A 24,355-nucleotide genomic window follows, 5' to 3' on the forward strand; every position below is an offset into this window, starting at 1 on the left:
TTAGGTGTGAGGAGGGGACACTGTGCCTGATGATCTTTGACTTCTCCTATGTTGTTCAGATAGATCTTCACCTCGTTAAGGTTGCCTACCCTGCTTTTTAGACAAATTCACACCTTTCAAAGCAACAGTCAGTCGTGCTCATATTCATTTTTGCATGTCTGTATACAGCAAATAATAATTTATTAAACATATAAAAGATATTATTAACATACAATCAAGAAAACGCAGTTTACAAAATTAAAATAAATATATGTCAAATGATAAAACAAACAAAAAAATCAAACCTGTTAAACATAAAAAAGACATCAGGCACACGTGTTCTATAATTTAATAGTCTCCTATGGATGAGTCTGGCATGATTGTGGCATGCATGTCTCTGGTCATGTTTGATTTTTCTTTTAGTTTGGACTGAAGCAGAGTATGTTCTACTACACCGATCCTGATATCCATCTGTACAATTTCTTGTTTTAGCTTGTTTAAGCCTTGCTTCATCTTCACCAGTGGAGCTGAAATACAAATAACAATACCCTGCATTGACAGTATGTAAAGAACCATTTTTAATTAAAAAAAAAAAAAAGTCAAAATACACATGCAGACAACAGGGCTAGGAATTGCCAAATGATGCATTGACAAAGCAAGGTTGCCATATTGCATAATAATATACAGATCTGACTTCCACTAGTTCAGTGTAATAGCAATTGCTGAAGTTGGGTTTGAGATGGGAAAAAAGGTGTACACGAATGACTGTCTGGTGCTAATGTGGAAACTGGCAATACATGTAACCTTAGAATCATTTGAGAACGATCACTTTAGTCATTTTTTTCTGTATGTTATGCAATTTCTTCCTTCACCCCTTATCAATATGCAGTTTTAATTGCATAATTTATTTTACACCTAGTGGTGCCATCACTGGGTCTATATGCTTCTCTGTGCAATGCAGACAGATCATGGCTGATGGAATGAGCCAGCTGAGTGCTGTAACCCAGTGGTCCTCAACCCTGGTCCTCAGGGCCCACTAACAGGCCAGGTTTGCAAGATAACTGAAATACATCCCAGGTGATCTCGTTTGCTGCTCAGTGATTGCAGTACTCTAGTCTGCATCTCCCCAAGGTAATATTTAAAATCTGGCCTGTTAGTGGGTCCTGAGGACCGGAGTTGAGGACCACTGCTGTAACCAACAAAACAAAAAGTTTCATTAAGGAATAAACAGCACTAAACAGCTTGATAAATAAATGATCATATTCACTGAAAAGACCATGGTGGAAACTTCAATCAAATGAGACCAAATTCATCTTTTTCATGGACTGAATTATCATTTTCAAGCAAAAAATTATTTAACCAAATCTTTTTGGTTCTGCGTATAACATTAACAAGTTTTGGTACTTACCGCCATCAGTGATACTACTCCCTTTTTCTTCAATTTCCTGCTTAACTTTTTCTAGCTCTTCAGTAACCTAAAAAGAAACACATCTTTGTCATAAGTGTGGTCCTAAAAGGCTCTTAAAGATAAGTGTTACAAGAGCCTCTCATGAGCACTCTTCTAGGGTCACGCTTCACTCTTTAGGGTCAGAACTATCCGGCAAGCTTCTTTGAGCACAGTGTCGGGTGTGCAGCACAATGTCTGGGGAGAAGATATTCCTTTTACCAGCACTAGAGGAAGGGCCTGTGTGTGACAGTATAAAATCTATGTATGGACTTTGTTGTTTGCATTATATTTTATCTGTATGTGATTACTGCACATAGATTTTGATTATTTGTTTTCACACTTGTGTATTTTCCTCATTTATTTTTGTTATTTGTATTGATTTAGATCATACTAGGTGACATTTTCTGAATTTTACACCAGGTTAGAGCACCACTCTATATCCAGATACAGGATATATAAATATTAGTGTAAGCTGCTGGTTTTAGACTTCTCTAAACCTGTGTGTGTGTTTTTTTTTATATTGTTTACATCCTATAGCAGGGGTCTTCAAACTATAGCCCTCCAGTTGTTGAGGAACTACAATTCCCGTCAGGCCTAGTCATGTCTGTATATGTCTCATGGGATGTGTAGTTCCGTAACAGCTAGAGGGCCGTAGTTTGAAGACCCCTGTTCTATAGTATGATCGGCTAGTATAGAGGGATACCTGGAGATACTGTAATAAAACATCCTGAAAACTTACATTGAGTAGTGAGACAAGTACATTGGGGTGGTCGAAACAACTTCGGCCAATATTCCTCATTTTGTGTTTCTGGTACCAATATTGTTACAAATCTCCTTTTTTACTGGTTTTTCAATTCAATGCACAATTTTAGTCTAAGTATCAGAGAACACTGAGAAAGCACTAGGAGCAGCACCATTTTTTGATGCATGTGTATATGAAGCCTTATATGAACCTGGTTGCATTGAAGAGGCTGATTTGTATCTGTTTTTGATTAGACTGTATAGAAAAAGTAATGCTGAACAAATAGCATGGGGCTGTAGCCAAACCAAGTGTACCTGAAACACCATCCTGCGGTGTTTGCTGTTATTCTTGTACAAAAAGAAGCACATGAAAGAAGAATCTTTAATACCTTGTTCTTTTGCCCTGTATACACTAGAGCAGGATATCTTGCTACCAGTGTAAATTTTGATTAAACTTCTATTTAGTTTTAGTCATAATCTTTTTACTAAAATGCTATTTTAGTCGGTCGTATTTTAGCCACCTGAATTGTTTTAGTTTTAGCCATATTTTAGTAGACTAAAATCAAATGGGTTTAGGTAAATTGGAATACATTATTTAATCATTTCTCTAGGCATGGCCAAACTTATTATATACTCCTGGAGTAAAAATCTAATAACATGTCATTATTTATAGTATTAAGGTTTGAACATGCACTACAGACACAGATTTAGCCCTTGTGACATATAATTAGTGTTCATTTTTACGTCAAATTTCGATTTAGTTTAAGTCATAGTGGTTTGACTAAGTGCCATTTTAGTTTGTCATATTTTAGTCATCTGAATTGTTTTAGTTTTAGTCGTATTTTGATTGACTAAAAAACTGTGTTAATTTCATCAACAAAATGAACACTGCTTGCTACACAAGTCATACCACCTATGGGGGAAATGGTGCAGGGCTTGGAGGCAGGGAGGTGTTGCTTTCTAGGTGCAACACCTGCATAAAATGTCTCCCGCTTTAACTGACATTTCACCTGACAGAATTGGTGCTCCAATCCTCAGATATAAAAAGTTGTACAAAATGCATTTAACCACTTAAGCCCCGGAAGATTTTACCCCCATTCCGACCAGGGGGTATTTTGCGATTCGGCACTGCGTGACTTTAACGGACAATTGCGCGGTCGTGCGACGCTGTACCTAAACGAATTTGGCGTCCTTTTTTTCCCACAAACAGAGCTTTCTTTTGGTGGTATTTGGTCACCTGTGCGATTTTTTGATCACTCGCTATAAACAAAAAAAGAGCGTCAATTTTGCAAAAATAACAATATTTTTCACATTTTTTTATATGAAATTCCCCCCAAAAAAATGTAAAAATCAAAATTTAACATTTTCGGCCAATTTGTTTTATGCTACCTATGTTTGGTAAAAAAAATCGCAAAAAGCGTATTTTGATTGGTTTGCGCAAAAGTTATCGCGTTTACTAACAAAGGGAAAGATTTTTGTCATTTTTGTTGTTTTTTTTTTTAACGCGTAATGGCGGCGATCTGCGATTTTTTTTGCGGTACTGCGACATTGCGGCGGACAGATCGGACCCTTGACTGACATTTTTGACACTTTTGGGGTTACCAGTGACATTTCTACAGTAATCAGTGCTATATATATGCACTGTTACTGTAAAAATACACTGGTAGTGAAGGGGTTAACTTTATTTGGGAGGGAGGGGCTGTGTGTGTCCCTAGGGGCGTGCTTTCTACTGGGATTGGCTGTGGCTTCAGCTGTAAGGACACTGATCAACGGATCTACATAGTAGATCCATGTGATCAGTGTCTTTGCAGCGAGGAGAATGACAGGCAGCTTGTTTACACAAGCTGCCTGACATTCTCCCTCTCCCCCGCCGATCGCCGAGTGGCCGGCGGACATCGGGTCCGCTGGTCACACGCGCGGGGGGGGGGGGGGAGTCCGTGACCACGCGGGAGCGCGCCTCCGGGGGCGCGCGCGCTCGCTCCCTAGACCCTCACAAGCAAGCAACGTAGCCCTACGTTAGTTTGCCTGTGAGGGGCTGACCGCCGACGTAGATAGCCGTGCGGCGGTCGGCAAGTGGTTAAAGTGATACTAAAGTCTCAGTTTTTTTTTTTAATTTAAAAATAACAAACCTGTTATACTTACCTGCCCTGTGTATTGGTTTTGCACAGAGCAGCCCAGATCCTCCTCTTCTCTGGTCACTTTTCAGTGCTCCTGGCTCCTCCCACCTGCTGGGTGCCCCCACAGCAAGCAGCTTGCTATGGGGACACCACAAGCCGCTGCTCTGTGTGTCCATTCAGACACATAGCTGCAGTTCAGCCCCACCCCTCTCTCTCCTCGTTGGTTCACCGACTTTGATTGACAGCAGTGGGAGCCAATGCCGCCACACTGCTGTCTCAGCCAATGAGGAGGGAGAGCCTCAGGCAGCCAAGAGTCTGCTGCAACATGGCTGGATTGAGATGGGTTTAGGTAAGTATTAGGGAGGTTGCTGGAGGCTGCTGAATACAGAAGGTTTTTTATCTTAATTCATAGAATGGATTAAGAGAAGAAAAAAAAAAAACCCTCTGAATTTACAACCACTTTAATGTCTGTTGTCGAAGTGAGCTCTGTGTAATGGAAGCCCTGGGGAGAAGACTACAACGACCATTGTGTACGACAACGTGTTATTTGAAGAAAAGGTGGAACCTCTCCACATTCTCCATACTTCTGACTGCAAATCTTTTAAGAATAGGTTTTTAATCCCACAAACTGCAAATACTGACAATTCATAGGTTTACGGACTTACCATTATATCAATTGAATGAAAGAATATGAAGCGGCGCTATATCAATTATAGTAAAATAATACAATAGTGAAACAATATTAAAATTCCATAATATAAATCTCAAGCTTTGACGCATAAGATTGTGCATCTACAAATGATACTATGATGAAAAAAGTGCATTTGCAAACAACCAAATCAACAAGTGTTAACACATTAACCAATAAAGATATATATATATATATTTATATATATAAAGCCTTATTTTACCTACTACACTATGGACTTCCTCATTTTATTTTATATGAGCTCAACTATTATGGAGTGATCCTCTTCAGCCAACATTTGACCCCCATAAAAATGCAATACCATTCCTCTTAAGGTGAGTGGTCATTGCAGTCAATGTTGTTGGATATCGGTTGTGGGGAAAAGAACACACTTTATCACTGTTTGGATCACATTATTTTTGAAATCAACAGACTTTTCTTTTTTGACTCATCACCATTAAACAGTGTTATCACACATTTTTCTTTTTGTGGAATGTTTTTTGAGCATTCCACAGGAGATTATATATATATATATATATATATATATATATACACATATATATACACACACACACATACACACACACACACACCTTTTGGGATACATACATACATACACACACACACGTACTTTCAGAATACTTGTCAACGGCTGTGCCCTTGAAGAAGATAGAATCATCTCTCTAATATTCGTGACGCGTTGGGCTTCATCCACCCCGTATCCCAAGGGGGTGGGTTCCATTCGGTTGTTTTTGGCTCTTCTGGATACTGTACTGTATTTTTATTGCCACAACCATTTTGTTTTTATTATGTATTCATACTGCATCCATTATTACTATTTTGTACAATAAAATGGTTTGTTTATAAAATTTCTATATATATCATTACAGTAGAGCCCCTAAAAATCCCATAGAGGGGGTCACTTTTCCTTTTTCTCTTCAATTATTACCGGGATGTAGGCTCAGCCATTTTAGGTTCACACCTCTGGCTTTCTACTATATATAATTGTTTAATGTGTTAACACTTGTTGTTGATTTGGTTGTTTGCACATGCACTTTTTTCATCATAGTATCATTTGTAGATGCATGATCTTATGAGTTGAAGCTTGAGATTTATATTATGTCATTTTATTATTGTTTCACTTTTGTATTATTTTACTATTATTGATATAGCGCTGCTTCATATCCTTTCATTCTGTTTTTATGCGGTGACACTATAAGGATTGACTGCTTTATCCAGTTCGTTATACATAGTTTTTATTTTGAGTGATTGCCTCTCACGTGGTAGCGCATTGGTTTTTTATTTTATACTTTGTTTTCCATTATATTAATTGCAGTTCTTCTTCAAGAGACAAATAGACTAACCTATAAATTAAGAGTTTATGAATGGCTGTAAATTACATTAAGGTAAAAAAAAATAATATTCCAGTGCTTTACCTCAGACAGAATTCGCGTCTTCTCTGTTACTTTTGTTGTTAATTGCTGATATTGTTCTTTTAGCTAAGAAGAAAAGAAAAACACATAAGGTCTGCCCTAGAATTTACCCAAACAAGAAAAACAGATTTTCTGTTCCAATTATGAGAAGTATGGCTAAAAGCCCTCCTGGTCATACAACTTCAGTTCCAAAAAAGTTGGAATGCTGTGTAAAGATTACATAAAAAACAGAATGCAACGATTTGCAAATCTATTAAACCCATAGTTTATTCACAATAGAAAATATATCAAATGGTTGAACTAAGAAAATGGATCATTTTAAGGGAAAAAAAAAAAAAAAAAAGGAAATTTCTAAACCGATGGTAGCAACAGGTCTCAAAAAAGTTAGGGCAGGGCAACAAAAAGCTGGCAAAGAAGGTTGTACTGACGGGGAAGAGCAGGAAGTCTGTTTTGAAACTAATTAGGTTAATTGGCAACAGGTCAGTAACATGATTGTGTATAAAAAGAGCATCTTAGAAAGTCTGAGTGTCTCAGAAGTAAAGATAGGCAGAGGTTCACCAATCTGTAAAAAGCCGTGTATAGAAATTGGCAAATAATTTCAGAATAATGTTCAATTGCAAAGACAAATATATCATCATTACATATCATCAAAAGATTCTGGGAATCTGGAAAGGGACAAGGCTGAAACATAATATTGGACACCTGTGATCTTTGGGCCCTTAGACATCACTGTATTAAAAACAGGCATGATTCTGTGATGGACATCACTGCATAACATAGAAACATAGAATGTGTCGGCAGATAAGAACCATTTGGCCCATCTAGTCTGCCCAATATATCTGAATCCTATGAATAGTCCCTGGCCCTATCTTGTATGAAGGATAGCCTTATGCCTATCCCATGCATGCTTAAACTCCTTCACTGTATTTGTAGCTACCACTTCTGCAGGAAGGTTATTCCATGCATCCACTACTCTCTCAGTAAAGTAATACTTCCTCATATTACTTTTAAACCTTTGCCCCTCTAATTTAAAACTGTGTCCTCTTGTGGTAGTTTTTCTTCTTTTAAATATGCTCTCCTCCTTTACCGAGTTGATTCCCTTTATGTATTTAAATGTTTCTATCATATCCCCTCTGTCTCTTCTTTCTTCCAAGCTATACATGTTAAGGTCCTTTATCCTTTCCTGGTAAGTTTTTTCCTGCAATCCATGTACTAGTTTAGTAGCTCTTCTCTGAACTCTCTCTAGAGTATCTATATCCTTCTGGAGATATGGCCTCCAGTACTGCGCACAATACTCCAAGTGAGGTCTCACCAGTGTTCTGTACAGCGGCATAAGCACTTCTCTCTTTCTACTGCTTATACCTCTCCCTATACATCCAAGCATTCTGCTGGCATTTCGTGCTGCTCTATTACATTGTCTTCCCACCTTTAAGTCTTCTGAAATAATTACTCCTAAAACCCTTTCCTCAGATACTGAGGTCAGGACTGTGTCAAATATTCTATATTCTGCCCTGCATGGGCTCAGGAATACTTCCGAAAATCACCTAAAGATAAATATAATAAACTTAGAAGCTCACCTCACTCAGCTGGGCTTGTGCTGCTCGATATTCCTGAACCAGAGGATCCAGCTGGCTGTTAATATATTTCTCCCGACTAGTCACCTTCTCCAAGGTCTTGCTGACCTCATTGTGAAGCTTGTCCAGAAAACCCTGATAAAACATTAGAAATAAACATCAAAAAGCATAGGATGATGTTACAGTTAAAGTGGAGTTCCAGCCTATAAAAAAAAAAAATGTAAAAGATAGCAGCTAAAAATGATGTAGCTGTTGACTTTTAATATACGAACACTTACCTGTCCAGGGATCCCGAGATGTCGGTCCCCCGAAGCCGATTTGTCCATCCGCTCGGGTGCAGGTGCCGGCATTGCAACTAAAGCAAACCTACAGTGAAGCCTTCAGACTTTACAGCCGGTCTCCTACTGCTCATGCGCGAGTGATGCTGCACTTTCTGAATGGCCCCATCATCTTCTGGGACACACACAGGTCCCAGAAGGCCGCGGAGGGGGGGGGGGGGGGCGATGTAAATGCGGAGATGATTTATCTTGCCACTGTGAGGTAGGACAGAAGTCCTGAGAATGAGCAAAAAAAAGGAAGAAAAGGACAAAAAAAAAAAAAGGGTATCCAAAAACGAGGGGGTGGAGTGCTCGATTGGTTTAGACCTAGTTTCATTTTGCCTTGAACTCCGCTTTAACCACTATCATTGCTATAAGGGATAATGTTTTTATAAGCAAATGTGCAAAAAATGATTACCATAATAGAGACATTCTTAATAATATAGAATACTGTTATTACTCATGCAACCTACTGGGCTCTAAAGGCTAATTTACCAGTTTCTACATTTAACACAAAACTAAAAACATGCAAGCATGAAAATATGTGAAAGTCACGCTAAAATTACTTTATGGTAAACAGTGTAGAAATTCAAAAATATATGTTTACAGAATTTACATTATCTCCTCTTCCCTTTTTGAGGCATTTTACATATGAGGAAAAAGGTGAAAATGCTTCAATTGAAAGTTATGGCTAGGCTCTGATAAACTTCAAAAGATGTGTAACCCTCTGAGCACAGAAAGAAACAGGTAAAGGATTTTTCACATGATAACGCTTAAAGTAGAACTAGAATCCTTATAGCAAAAACAAAATTGTACACAAGAGCCCTCTCTTCAATGTCACTGTGAAGTTGGTGAAGTCAGGGGATTCTAGGGGAATGTTAATGTGATCCTTTACCTTGCGCATGCACTGGGAAACATTGTCACCAAATGTCCTTCCTCCCAACAGCATAAACTCACTTTATCTTTGCTTCCCCACTGCTCGGTTTACCATCAGGAAGTGAAAGACATTACCTGGTACTTCTGGGACCCTTCTCCCACGTAACAGCACTGATTATTTCTCCAGCATTGTCACATAGAAGGGAGCAAGCTAGTCCTCATTAGCCCTATGTAAGCTCTAAGAAGTCAGTCTGGATAATATGCAGGGCTTTTCCTCGACTAACGGAAGCTGAGTGGCAGGAGAATGAGGAAAGGGGAGTCAATGCTGCTGGGGAGGTAAACGTTATATGACTTTGTTATTTTGCAATGCATGAGAAAAGTAAAAGGGTTCCTTTAAAGTGGTTCTAAAGGCTGGAAGTTTTTTTTTACCTTTATGCATTTTATGCATGACGGTAAAAAACCTTCAGTGTGCAGCTCCCTCCTTTTACTCGACGAAGTCTGATCCAGCAATGTGCACCAGAGCAGAAGCTCTCCCAGGTTTCTTCTTCCTCATTGGCTGAGACACAGCCACTGACTCCCACTGCTGTCAATCACAGCCAGTGAGAAGGGAGCAGGGCGTGGGGCCGAGCCATGCTCTGTGTGTCTCATAGACACAGAAGTAACTTACTGTGAGGGCACTCAGCAGGGGGGAGGGGTTAGGGGCACCAGCAGGGGACCCAGGAATAGGAGGCTCGGGGCTGCTCTGTGCAAAACCATTACACAGAGCAGGTAAGTATAACATGTTTGTAAAAGTCCATTTTAAAAAAAATAACAAACGCTTTAAGCTAGCCAAGTTGTGAACACTTAATTAATGAAGAAAATGCACTTCTCTAAAATATGTTTGCTCACCAGCAGTTATAATGAGCAGCAAGAGAAAATTATATAGAACCTCTGGGTCAGTATTAAATTGGTATTGTTATTTATTCTCCACTAACACAGCAAAATTTGGTTAGACAGACCAGACAGTTAAACATTGGTAACAAAGCAAGTGCAAACTGATGTGCAAAACATAATGTGTATTTATTTCAAAAACTAGATTTCCAATAGGGGATTAGGGCCACACAGCAGTAAATTTACCTTAAGGCTTTCCTAGATGTACATATACGTTATATAAACACCCCTCTTATACACAGAACACATATATGGCAGAAGGCTTTATTAGTTGGCTTTTCTGTTTATTGTATTTTTTTTTTTTATTTATAAAACTTTACATCAACACAGTTTTAACTAACCCTTTAATGCTGCTGCAGAGGACCATAAAATCAAGTAATGATTAATACAGTTTTCTTTACTTACTGCTTGACAGAACACAATTTGATGAGCTGCATTATATGAAGTCTTAAAGCCTAAGTGCAGCCCAAATCAAAAACAGAATAATCAGCACAAGGAACATAACTTACAGTCAGTGGGATGTGTCCCTTGTGCTGAGTCCTCTTCTTTTAGTACAGTAATCCTCCTTTGTCTTGCCCCCCAATCCCGCAATCTTCCTATGCGATGAAAGTTAATACAACTAAGGCAATATCAAAAGGACCTCATCTAGATACCCTGACTATGCCCCTGGAGGGGATTAGTGAAAATTTTGAAACCAAAAGTGCAGAGACAGAAACCTGGAGTCTATTGTCATTTGCCCCTGCACAACAGCTGCTTAATATTAAAGTGAAGGTCCACCTAAAAGAGGAAGCTTCACTTATAAGCCTCCCCCCCTCGACTGCCACATTTGGTGCCTTTTGAGGGGGAGTGGGGTACCTGGTTTTACCAAGTACCCACTCCCACAAGTTCGCCCTCACCCTCCTTCCTCCGCAGCCAGCCCATTCACGAAGCACATCGCGCTTCAAGCATGCGCATTAGGAGGCTGGCTGAGAAGGCGCGAGGCTTCACTGCCATGTTCCCTTAGTAAGATGGCAGCGCCAGCACCTGAGAGCCGACAGAGAGGGCACCGCTGGATTCCTGGACAGGTAAGTACACTAATATTAAAAGTCAGCAGCTTCAGTATTTGTAGCTGCTATTTTTTTGGGGGGGGAGCCTGGAGCTCTTCTTTAAACTTAGCCTACCTTTGTTTCCTTTAAGGATGTTTCAATTCCATCTTTGTGTTGGTGCATTTGATCGACATGAATCCTCCAATCCTAAAAAAAGAAACAAAATCTTTTTTTTTGTTACAAGGTGAAATACATTATGTTTGATACATTAAAGACTGTTCTTACTGCTAAAACTTGTGATGTCATAGCCTCCACCTTAATATAAACTGAAACAAACTGAAAAGGTTATAAAGAAGATCCTAAATATTGTACAGTAGACCATCCAACATAAACAGTCCTCATATATTACAAAATATAAAGTGCAGTAAAATGCATTAAACCTTAGCAGACAGAAATCAGCTTTCATTATCAGCCCATACATGGATCAGTTTTTTTTTGATCAGCCAACCGGCTGATTGAAAAAAAAAAAAAAAGAACAAAACGGATTTATCCTCCTTTGTGCTATTTTATTCCGCCTGTGGGGACTCTTTTGCCTAGTACACAGGGGCCAAATGTAGGGAGATATCGGCCGGTTCAAAAAAACTGGCAAACATTAGGCCCATGTGTATGGCAGTCAGCCCGACACAAGCCGACTGTTTGGCCAGCTTCTGTCAGATGAGCATGCTGGAAAACTAGCAACCGACCGCCTCGCGATCAGTGCTCTCAACATGGGCTGTTCCCCTGTCAGAACACAACAGCTCAGCAGGGGAGATCGCTGCACTAAGGTCGGACTGTTAGTACAGTGGCTCTGACCAGAGCTTTCAGGTTTATTTTGTTTAATCTGTTGGGTTGAGCGGAAAAAAAAGCTATTAGTGTATGTATACCAGGCTTTTGGTTGACAGAATACACTGATTGAGCCCATTCGCGAGTAGTTGATCATTGGATCGACTTCTGACAAACAGGAACAGCTAGAGACGAGTCGAAATTTAGGGAGGCCCTTTTGAACCTACAAAATTTCAATCCATCTATAGCCAAGCTTTAGCTGATATGTGTATTAGATTCTACAACTCACCACCACACTCTGTACTGTTGTTGAGTACAAGTGACAAAAATAACAACTCACCTTATTATCAGTTCTCACTGTGACTTTCAGCTGTGGAAGTACTCGTTCCACTTCCAGGTACCACTCTGCTGCATCGGTTTTAGATTCCAAAATCTCCTCTGGTTTAGATGTTTCCCCAACATTCTAAAGGAATGAAATTATTTTTTTTTTTAATAGACTTATTTACAACAGGTAGACACCCTCTCTAATACTTTGTGCAGTTAAAAAGAAACAAATAATATCTTCATCTTTCATCCAGCTTTCAAGTCTTGGTTCGTATTGGTTTTAGCAATGTTGTCCAATAGAAGGAACATGTGCTGAGTGAAATCTGAAGGTTGTCTTTGATGGAGTTGCCTGGTTATAATTTTGATCCGCTCCGTGTAATGCTTTTTAAGTCACTGACCAAAAACAAGAATGCAACTTGAGATATTAGAACACCCCACTAGTTTCAAGCCAGCGACTCATGGAGCAATAACCCAGGAGGATGCATAGTGTGTGCTCATGTTGGGTCACTCCAGAATGTGCCACATCCCTAATAGAAAGTACAGTAGAAATTCCCCTTGTGGTGGGACTTTAAAGGCACAAATACATTTGATAGACTAGATTATAGTCTATCAAATGTATTTGTGCCTTTAAAGTCCCACCACAAGGGGAATTACTACTGTAACGCAGGAGGATAAACATTTCAATCATACAAGGAATGATATTAGAAACAGGAACCTAAACAATTCATTCAGCATAGCTGAGGAAGTGAGGAAGGGTAATATCTCAAGTGCGCCTTTCTTCTAGCTTAAAATTTCTCTTTTATAGTTAAAGAAAACATCTTGGCAATATTTTCTAATATGAAAATAGATAGGATCGCTAAACTTAACCTATTAATGATTTTACCTCAATTTCTAAAGATGGGAGTGTGTAGCTATATCGATTCACTCATTTTCTAATAACCAGACAAGCAATTTGTTGCCCTTTCAAGTCAGGGAGAATTGGTCCACCCACATCACTAGACCAATACTCATTTTTTTTGTTTTTTTCAGAAAAGCTAGTAATTTTCCTTAATTTGCATTGAGCTTATATTATTTGGTTGGTTGCAAACAAAACAGTACTTGTGTACTTGCCATTTTATTACTTTGTGATTTCAGAATGTTTAGATCTACTAAGTGCTCCTCGTCATTGTCAGATTCTTCTTCCTGGGGAAAAAAAAAAAAATAACAACAGATTATGTACTTGGATTCGGCTTAAGTGAAAAAAAAAAAAAAGGATTATGTAATATGTGCAGTGCAAATATACTGAATATTGAAGCCTGACACTAATAATATTATTACACAAAATTTATATAGTGCCAACAGTTTACGCAGCACTTTACAACACGAGGGCAGACAGTACAATTACAATACAATTTATTACAGTAGGAATCAGGACCCTGCTTGTTGAAGCTTACAATCTAAGAGGGATGGGAAGCGCATGTCCAGGCCTGACTGGTTTTACACAGCCTGGCTGCCAAGTTTCTGATGGGACTGAGGTAGTCCAAATCCAAAAAAACTGGTGTGTCTGAGCCAAGCAAGTACCAGCCTGTATGTGAACAGACAGCAGGTCCAGTCTGGCGACTGAAGGAACCAGTCCGGCAGGGGGTCTGAGACTGGGGTAGTTCTATACTAATCAGAAATAGACAGAGCTGAGTGTCAAAATAGTCAGGGAGCTGAGATACATTTGTTTGCTGTTATACTAAATAGCACTGGTACTTTTAGGTTTGGGTGAATAAAAGTGGGCAAAAAGCCCTATTATGCATTCTGCTGAGTAGACCTTAACCTAGTACACACAATGACATTATCGGATGAATGATCGTCTGTTTCTTTTTGCATGCTAGTCTCCATATCAAAAACGAATAAGTTACTAAAGTAAGAAAATTCTCGTACGACAGAATAGAAATGTAGTGATGTAATGTATTTTTGGATGAAAGACTGTACTGTACGATATTCTAATCCTGTGTAAGGGGCTTTAGTCTCCATTTGAAGCAAAAGCTCATAAAACACACACTGGTGGGAATATACACACACTGGTGGACATATTTTATACAACAAGCAAAATTAATTCACCTTCCACATATTTGGCTGTACGGGGCAAATGTTGATGAAATGAAGAGCCACATTTGGAGGACATCAGATCTCCACCAATGCAGTTGTAAAGTAGCAAGCAGTAAACTGTGTTTCAGGTCCTCCTTTGGAATCAATAAGTGAATACAGTATATGCTACATTTGGTGGTCTGCCCTCTCCAGATGGTGAATGTCAATATAAAGCCTGGGCCTAACAGTTCCAACACTGATAATAAGACCTGGATTTGCTACTGAAGAACAGAAAAACCAGATTTGCAGCAACCAAGATGTGAGCAAACACATCAGTGAATATGTTTTATACCCATCAGTAACAAGATCAGTCAAGTGATCATCGCTTTATAAATATTCCCCAAAGTATTAGTACTTTTTACCTAAGTATTATTACTTTTCATGTTACCTATGAATAGCAAATCCAAACATTAGATTATGTAAATGGTAGCATGAAAAAATATAGGACATTCTTATACAGTAGCTAGTAAAATAAATGTTGTATCACTGGAAAACTCCAACCAACCCGAGAACCAGGTGATAAAGCAGGGCTAAGAAATAGGACGGTCAATAGAACATAGCAACCAGTTAAAGATTTGATAGCTAACTCTTAGAGCTCTAAGAAACATTGGTCATGTTAAAATGGTTATTTGTAAATGAAAAAAAGACAGTATATACACACAGTAAAAACAGATACTGCCATAATCCAAAGGGGGAAATTTGACTCCCAGACCTTCAAAAATACCATTGGGAATGCCATCTCTCCAGGATAGTACATTGGAATGTCCACTGCTCTACTAAGGCTTGGGTTAGACAGAAGGATTCCTTTTCACACTTGCCCCTTGCATCAATACTCTGGCTTAATCCCAAACATATTACCCAGACTACCTATGACCACCCAATCATAGGACCAACAGTAAAATGTTTCAAAACAGTGTGCAAAGCCATCCCTCTCTCTTCCTCCACAGGTCCGTTGACCGCTATTCACCTTAAACCCCTGGGGATGACCAAACAGTTCCTTGCTGGTATATGGCCTCATCGCTGTATTCTTGCCAAACACTTCTTTCTTAGGGGCGTTCTACTCAGTCACACATCACTGGCCTCTACCATGATAGGACAAACCATTCCTCTATGGACTTACACCCAAATCCATCACTTTCTCAAATGCCCGGATTACTTAAAGCAGTGGAGTCGCCACCTTACCCCTTTTAATCCATCTGCGATAGATCAACGCCTCAACAACATTTGATCTCGACTAACTACTCGCAAATGTTTAGTACCCACTCACCTAAAATAAACAAAATGTGCTATTCCTGTGAAAAAGATTTAGCCTTAAATCTGTTAGAAACAGAATGGGAATGCATCTATACCTACGGCCACAAAGGACTCAAACATCACAACCCAAAAAAACGAATACAAAATCCTATCACGCTGGTAAGGGACCCCGACGAAAATCCAAAAGTATTCTCCCTCAGCCTCCAATCTCTGCTGAAGATGTGGCTCGGAAGCAGACTCCATGTTACACATATGGTGGGACTGTCCTCTGATCCAGACTTACTGGTCTGAGGTTTATCATATTACAACCTCAGTTTCCACCCTTCAGTTAGACTATACCCCAGCCCAATTCTTACTCCAACACACCTCCCTCCCCAGGAAACTGTATTTCAAGTCATTGGCCATGCATATTGTAAATGCGGCTAGACTCTGCGTACCCATCTTCTGGGGCTCTACACGCGTGCAGACTGTCCGTGACTGGCTCTCCCGTATCCGGAAAGTAGCAGACTTGGAGGAACTAATCCGAACCGCGCAGGATAACCCCTCCAAATTCACCTACACCTGGTCTTGTTGGACTTACTTCCAATCCACGCCAGAATATCGAAGGCTTCAAACTGACTCCCCGTGATCAACTTACTTCACCCGTTGCACTTGAAAATGCGGGATACAGACTGCCCAGATAGTCATACCATGTTTCTCTGAACATCAACTACTTTCCTAAGTGGGGGTGTGGGAAGGCTAGACGTCTAAAAACATCTTGCACACAGTGCCCCCCCTTACCTCCATCAGGTCCTACACTACAACCCTAAATTGATCAGCTCCTTCGCTCTTCCTTCTTCCTCTTCCCTCCACCCCCTACACCTCTTCTTTCCTCTACTTCCCCCGATACCCTTTCTTACCCCCCCTTTTTTTTTTTTTCCTCCCTTCCCTTCTCTTTCCTTCCTTACTCCCTACCCCTTTTCTTCAAAATTTCTATTCCCTCCATAATTTTGTTGTTTTTTAAACGCTTGCTTCGGGACTTCGGCTCTCTGTATGGTGAAACTCTTTTTGTCCGCCCCACCCTATACTAAACAGTATTAAGTTGAAATAGGTTGCATTGCCCCCACCCATGACACAGTTTGTTCCCATTGGGGGTTGTCTGGGCAGGGCGGTCAATGCTCTTACAATAAGACTAACATTCACTGTTCAGGTTGGATTGTGACTCCTCTTTGGCAATGTTCTTATATATGCAACCTTACATTATATGTTGTGACTATAAAACAGAAGGTACCAATGTATTCTTATCATCCTACCTGTTTGTATTTCTTTTATTTATTTTTTTTAATGAGAAGAAATTTAATAAAAAACTATTGTAAAAAAAAAAAAAAAAAAAACAGATACTGACCCTTCAGTAACAAAAAAAAAACAAAATAAAAAAACATTGGCCCAATTATTACAGTTTATCTAAGAAGGGTTTTATTCAGACCTACTGCCTAACAATTACATTTAATACATGTTGTCCTTCTAATAGTCTCCACATTTTGGGATCAGTTCAGCTTAACCACTTCCGAGTGGAAGCTTACTATGCCGATACTTATTAAATTCATAATACTCACAACAATTTCATCTTCAAATTTATTTAATGTTAACTCTGCATCATCCTCCACTATAACCTCTTCATCTAACTCCTCTGAAGGGTATGTAGGCCTGAAATGGAAAAGCCACAATTTAAAAAAAAAAAAAAAACATAGAATAAAAAGGGTACCGCAGCATTAAAAAAGATAAAAAGAAAAAAAAAAAAAAAAAAAAAAAAACACACGGCACAAGAAATTCCATTATGATCAATCAAGTTGCTTTTTAGGCCCCATTTCTGGATATTTACCTATATAATTCATAAAGAAAACTAAGTTATTTAAAAATAGTTACCATTCTTCTCCCAGTGAACTAAATCATGGCTATTTAAATTTGTAATGAGAATTTCATTATGGAACATACAATATTGTACTTTTGCAGGTCAAGTGACAAAAGCAGTTTTAAAGGATAAGTTCACCTTTTAAAATAAAAAAAGGATGCACAATTTTTGCAGGTAAATAAAAAAAATGTGCATTTATTATTTTTGGTTTCTGGAGCCTAAGGCATTGCACCAGTGATCAGCAGATCGCTGGCGCCATGCAAGTCTTCTGCAGACATGTCAGTGTATCTGTGTGCCCATGCATACTGTATGAGCAAGCAGATACAATCTGACAGGAAGACTCAATGAACTACCACACCACTCCACAACGCCATGGTAGTTCATTGAAAACTACAAGCCAACGGCCACAAAGGATGTCAGGACTTGTAGTTTTCCATTCACAGAGGACAGTGAATAAGTGACGCAGCCAGGTGGGCAGAGCCTGGCTGCGTTTTTCCTAAATTGTGACAGCTAGCAGGGGGAGAAGATCCCCGCTAGCTGTCAGTGTGGGGGATCGGGGAGTGGGGGCTGGTGTGTTAGTAACATTATACACTCTGAATATGGGTGTAACAAGTAACATGTTACAAAAGGTGAACTAATCCTTTAAGGCATTAAAAGTAACAGCAAAGTACCACTGCACACTGTGAAGTAACAAGGCCATTTTGTCAGCACCCAGATAAGTTAGTGTGGGTTAGCTTTACATTTTCCTCATTGTCGTTTGGGTTAGCTTTACATTTTCCTCATTGTCATTTGGGTTAGCTTTACATTTTCCTCATTGTCGTTTGGGTTAGCTTTACATTTTCCTCATTGTCGTTTAAGTAAACGAGTTCATTTCAGGGTAAATCACTGTAATGAATAGGGCTAGTCATAGGGGTTGATTTACTAAAACTGGAGAGTGCAAAATCTGATTCAACATAGAAACCCAAACAGTGTGGATAAAGAAATCTCTCCTGCTGGCTGATTTATTCAGACAGCCACAGCATTCGTGGCTGTCTGAATACTTGAACAATGAGTGCAGGTGATAGGATGCAGTCACTGGCCTACAACTTTCCACATGATTTTTTAGTCAACTTTTGTGGAGCCAAGTGGTGCCAACAGGCACACCCATGTTTAGAATTTTGGCTGGCACAGTCAGCCTAAAAGCAACAAAAATTTGGTGTCCACAAAGACTACATGAAGGGTTATTTTCACCTATACAAGTTTATTTTACTTCATTCTGTTCCAGTAGTGTGCAATACTCCAGAGCAGCCAATCAATAAAAATAACAGATTTTTTAATTCGTCTGGTATCACTTGCTTTGCCGTATGTTATTTCAGTGCAATGAATCTATTAAGGTCTGGGTAATAAGAGATGCGATCATCACATCATATATCACTTACCTTTTCCAGGTAAAGCCTGTGTGCTTTAAAACTTCTTCTGTTAGGAAATCAAGCACATAACACACTTGTTCTCCATAGCCTGCCTTTAGTTTGGAAGGAGGGAAGTCAGCTGTGCCACCCTGAGAGAGACCAGAAGGAAAAGAATTACAGCCCAAGCATTTCCTTTCTTTCAGTGCTTTAGTGGTTACGTCTAACTTTTTATATGCCTTGGCAGCAAAATCAATGAATCTAAGCTACCAGGTCTGTCCATTACAGCAGGGTCCTAGTATTCCAATGCAGTTTATATTTTATAATACATAATGCATCCTGCTGTATTAGAGGAGTAATAAACAATGGCAGTGGGAAATAGAGCGAATCAGCATGGAGTCCTTGAGAGATATAATGAACAAAGCCACTGGATGAATCTGCCCACAGCTAAAGCTCCAGTTTTAGGCAGACTGACCTTTGAATCAATTCTCATATGATGAATCCTTTAAAATGCAACTTACAAATGACCGTAGCTCAGTGAGGATTTTGGAAACGGTAGCATTAGGGTCATCGTATTCTTGTGGCTGTTCAAAACGGTGTCCAGCTTTGTTTATCAGCCATGCTGCAAGTGTGCAAAACATAAAAAACTGCTCCCCGGGGTTTGTAGGCAAGGCAAAATACAATCTGTTGAAGCAAACACACACGCATTACAGAAGGCCCTTGCAAAACCGAATTCTTAATGTGATTTTAAAGGCAATTTCTTTCATAACATAATAGTAGTAGTTGTTTATTTGTAAAAATGTAAAAAATATAAACATAAAGAAGAAACAGCAAAGTAATCATATATTAAGGCCTCATGTACACTGGACGTCATAAAAACGCCAGTAGCATTAGCTGTAGAATGCAGTAGCTGTTTTTTGGTGTTTTTCAGCGTTTTTTAACTGTAGCATGTTTTAGCTTTTTTTAAACAAAATTATACTCCCACAAAAGTGTATGCCTCAAAAACGCTGATAAATGCAGAATAGCCAAGTTTTTAAACTTTTTTCAGTTTTTGCCAGTTAGAACGTTTCTACAGCTAAAAAATGTATCCTAAAACCCACTAGTTCTGGGGGGTTTTTTTTCAGCCAGAATTTAAGCCCCTGCCAAAAACTGCTGATAACAGCCTGTGTGTGCATGACACATAGGATAACATGCTGGGGAGTTTACTGGCTGCAGAAAAAAACGCCTGACGCCAAAAACAACAGCTGTGAAAACGTCCAGTGTGCATGAGGCCTAAGTGCCAGTTCACATTTATGCGACGATCGCATGTAATTTGGAGCGCACTGCTCCTTCATTACATGCGATCGGATGTGCGGATGCGATTTCAGCCATACACTTTGTATGGATGAATTCGCACTGTATCCGCACCAAACACGCACAGGGACCCTTTTTTCCAGCCGCATCAGGATCGGATCGCACAGTGGTTCACACTTGTGCGATCCGATTCTGTGCGAACTGTCAGATCGCACTGCGATATGCGATCAAACTGGGGGTGTCGTTAACATTTAATTGACATCCCCTGCGTATCGCATATGGCAGTGTGAACTGCCAGAGGTGCGTTTGCGATGCAGGAACACGCTGCATATTCGCAGCGTTCCCGCATCACACAAGTGTGAACCGGGACTTATAGTCAGGCACAAAAAAATACCATAAACTGTAAACAAAATAAACTTGGTTTACATATCTGAAAAATAGTGGGAAGTAGTATCAGCTTAACCACTTGACGACCACCCACCTCAGATTTACTGCGGCAGGAAGCCACTCCTGCGCAAACCGACGTAATACTACGCCGCTCGCTAGGAAGACTCTAGGGGGCGAGCGCACGGCGCCGGCGGCGCGCTTGTTCTGTGAAAAAACCATACCCGTGAGAAAACCATACCCTCGTCACTTCCGGTGCTGCTACGGAGGGTATGGATTTCTCACGGTACTTACACTTGCCACCGTTACATTAAAACAGCTCCTCTGACACATCAGTCATCTCCGCTCCTTCCCCTGTCACTTCCCTCATCTCGCCTAATAAATATAAAAGCGGATCACTGAGCCGAGATCGGCGTCATTTTCATCTCATACACCCGCCGCCGCTTTTATATTTATTAGGGGAGATCAGGGAAGTCACAGCGATAGAAGAGGAGATGTTTAATGTTGCAGCCGAACTGTTTTAATTATACCGCCGCAAGTATGACATTTCACACAGTGCCGTGAGTTTTTCCTACCCTCTGAGCATGCGCACTTGTGATCTTCTTTGCTGTTCACTTACGTCTCCGGGGCTCTGAGCATGCGCACTGCTGCGCTGCTCAGCTGTTTCACACAGGAAGTGACGAGGGTATGGTTTCTTTACGGGGTATGGTTTTTTAACGTTACAGCGCTCCCGCCCCCGCTCATCAGCCGAGGAGCCAGTGCGTGTGACAGGCGGCTCCAATGGCCGCCGGCCACTCGCAATCTCCCCCTGCTGACAGAGAAGGACAGACGGCTGATGTAAACACAGCCATCTGTCATTCTCCCTGAAGTGATCACAGAGGCTATGTGATCCTGCTATATAGGATCGCATGTCTCTGTGATGACTTCACAAGCCACTCCCCCCACAGTTAGAATCACACCCCCAGGGACACATTTAACCCCTTGATCACCCATACTGTCAAGCCCTTCCCTGCCAGTGTCATTATTACAGTAATAGTGCATATTTTTAGCACTGATTACTGTGGTAATGTCACTGGTCTCCCCAAAAGTGTAAAAAATGTCAGTTAGGGGTCCGGTCTGTCTCCTGCAATGTTGCAGTCGCACAAAAAAAATAAATCGCAGATCGCCGCCATTACTAGTAAAAAACAATAAAAATGACATAAATTTTTCCCGTAGTTAGTAGACGCAATAACTTTTGTACAAACCAATCAAAATACGCTTATTGCGATTTTTTTTACCAAAAACATGTAGCAGAAAACAAATTGGCCTAAAATGTTAAAAAATTTAGATTTTTACATTTTTTTTTTAGAATTTCATATAAAAGAATATGAAAAATATTGTTATTTTTTTTAAAAATTTACATTTTTTTGTTTATAGCGCAAAAAATAAAAAAATCGCACAGGTGATCAAATACCACCAAAAGAAAGCTCTGTTTGTGGGGAAAAAAAGGATGTCAAATTCATTTGGGTACAGCATCAGACGACCACACAATTGTCCGTTAAATTCACGCAGTGCCAAATCGCAAAAGAGAGCCTGGTCATTGAGCAGCCAAATCCTCCGGGGCTAAAGTGATTAAAGTAGAACTATAGGCAAAACATTTTTTTAGTTTTGGATAGAGAAATGGAGAGTTATAATCCTGTCCGATTCTTTTTCACCAACTGTGTCCAACTGCGGAGCTTTACCTTCACTTCCTGTCCCACAGCCAAACAGGGCAAATAAGGGAATTCCTTGGGGACCCCCAGGTCACCAGAACTAGTGTCCCCATTAGAAGATTTCCCCTCTATTACTTTTCTGGTGACAACCCCAAATTTAGGATTTTCTTTTTCTTTTACTTTCAATGATAATGGTAAACAGCACAAAGAGAGAGGGGGCACAGACAGCAATAAAAACTGACAGGTGTTCTAATCCCTCTCCACTCTATCCAGAACTAAAAAAATAAATAAAACAGTTTTGCCTTTAGTTATACTTTAAACAAACATGTATACTTACCTGTACTGTCCAATGGCATTGCACAAATTGGTCCCATTACTCCCTCTTCTGAGGTCCCTTGCCAGCGCTCTCCGCTCCTCCTCTTCTGCGAGTGTCCCCATAGCAAGCCGGGTGCTATGGGGCCACCCATGCGGCCCACCCCCCACTCCCTCCTCACAGGATTTGATTGACAGTAGCAGGAGCCAATGGCTCCCGCTGCTGCCTCTGTGTCCTGTGAGAGTGGAGATCACTGCTGCAGACAGGCATAGTGCAGGAGCAAGAAAGGACTTAGGTAAGTATTTTAGGGAGGAGAAGGGGTAATACAACTCCAAGGACATTTTTTTATCTGATTGCAGGGAAAGCATTAAGGTAAAAAATGTTTTGCCTTTGGAACCACTTTAAACCGAATTCAAAACATTTTATTTTAATATGGATAGAGCTGGGAAGGCTAGACCTCAGTTTCTTTATTTCAAAGAAAACACAAATACACATTGCACATTAGAGCAAGGAAGAGTACTGTACAGTATATATACATATATTAGTGCACAGAGGGGAAGGTGCTCGAGCACCCGCTGGAAGACGCACCTTACAATAGTGAATTACAGCTCTATCACCAGTCAGGTGGCATCAGGGTAATTCGTTTGAGCCATGCTGGCCCCAATTAAATGCATGAAGGACTGTCATTCTGTAAGGCCCCATGCACACTTGTGCGACTTGGCATGTGACTTTGGACCCAAAAGTCGCATGACAAGTTGCATCCCATGTTTTCCAATGAGTACCATTCATATCTGTGCAAATTAAAGTTGCAAAGACTTTAGTTCCAGCACTACTTTGGTCTGACTTTCATGGGACATGAGGGTCATAGATTTTAATCCAAACCCTCAAAAGTCACCTAAAAGTCGCACTTGAATGATATACATGCAACTTGTGTGAAACTTGTACAGCACACACAGTCATATGGCCAAAGTCAAAGCCCCAATGGAAATCGTGCAATTTTGAAGTCACACAAGGGTGAATGGAGCCTTAGGGTTTACATCTATTTTAACTAGGGATGCACAGATACCGTTTTTTTAAGACTGAGTACGAGTACCTTTTCATTAAGTACTCGCTGATACCAATTACCGATACTTATTTTTAGTGTCAAGAACACAAAATAAAACAAGGACACAAAATAAAACATTTTTTTTTGCTTGTCACAAAGTTGTGAAAGCTCAAATTTGACCGAACAGGTTTAAATTATTATATTATAAATATGCATCACACAAAGTATGAACTGCTCGCAGCAGGTGGATGAATGGATGGATAGATGGATGGACTCAAAAAGCTAGAAGTACATACACAAGTGGAGCTGCTGGCTGTAAGCTTGGATAGATGGATGGATGGATGATCAACTCCTCTGCTGTAGATCAGTGCAGTATTGAGTGGGTGTGTGAGCTGCTATCCCACAATGGATGGATGGATAGGCTGCAAGCCGAACATAAAGTAGATATAGTTCAGGGCTCAATGCATGAGCTAGATAAGCCGTGATAGTGGAAAGCCCTAATGGCATGTAGGTCTAGTGAAAATAACAGTCCAAAGCAGTAAAAGCCGTATATGCTGTCATGTGTTGATAATAGCCATAAGTACACCAAGAGGCATGTGGGACATGTAACAATACTCACCACCATGTGGGGGGGGGGGGTAACCTTATCTGCCCCCCAAGCTGACGTCACTCCCGGTATCGGTTTCAGGTATCAGAGCATTTGCACGAGTA

The 24,355-nt window shown here is 40.1% G+C and overlaps 1 protein-coding gene across 1 annotated transcript in view; it reads right to left on the bottom strand.

Moving 5' to 3' along the window:
- Positions 1 to 327: 327 nt before the first annotated feature.
- IFT57 (intraflagellar transport 57) overlaps positions 328 to 24,355 on the bottom strand; it is a gene marked incomplete at its 3' end in the record, with an annotated part of 25,452 nt that continues 1,424 nt past the window's right edge. The window contains exons 2-11 of the mRNA XM_082247810.1: positions 19,440 to 19,602; positions 18,952 to 19,070; positions 17,238 to 17,328; positions 13,372 to 13,455; positions 12,290 to 12,412; positions 11,263 to 11,334; positions 7,983 to 8,114; positions 6,409 to 6,471; positions 1,388 to 1,454; positions 328 to 506 (exon numbers count right to left, since the gene is read on the bottom strand). Of these exons, the coding sequence (XP_082103936.1) occupies positions 328 to 506; positions 1,388 to 1,454; positions 6,409 to 6,471; positions 7,983 to 8,114; positions 11,263 to 11,334; positions 12,290 to 12,412; positions 13,372 to 13,455; positions 17,238 to 17,328; positions 18,952 to 19,070; positions 19,440 to 19,602 (1,093 nt within the window). The remainder of the gene's footprint in view (positions 507 to 1,387; positions 1,455 to 6,408; positions 6,472 to 7,982; positions 8,115 to 11,262; positions 11,335 to 12,289; positions 12,413 to 13,371; positions 13,456 to 17,237; positions 17,329 to 18,951; positions 19,071 to 19,439; positions 19,603 to 24,355) is intronic.

This window comes from Pelophylax lessonae (genome assembly GCF_965119305.1).
Source record: "Pelophylax lessonae genome assembly, chromosome: 2".
In the NCBI taxonomy this organism is placed as follows: domain Eukaryota; kingdom Metazoa; phylum Chordata; class Amphibia; order Anura; family Ranidae; genus Pelophylax; species Pelophylax lessonae.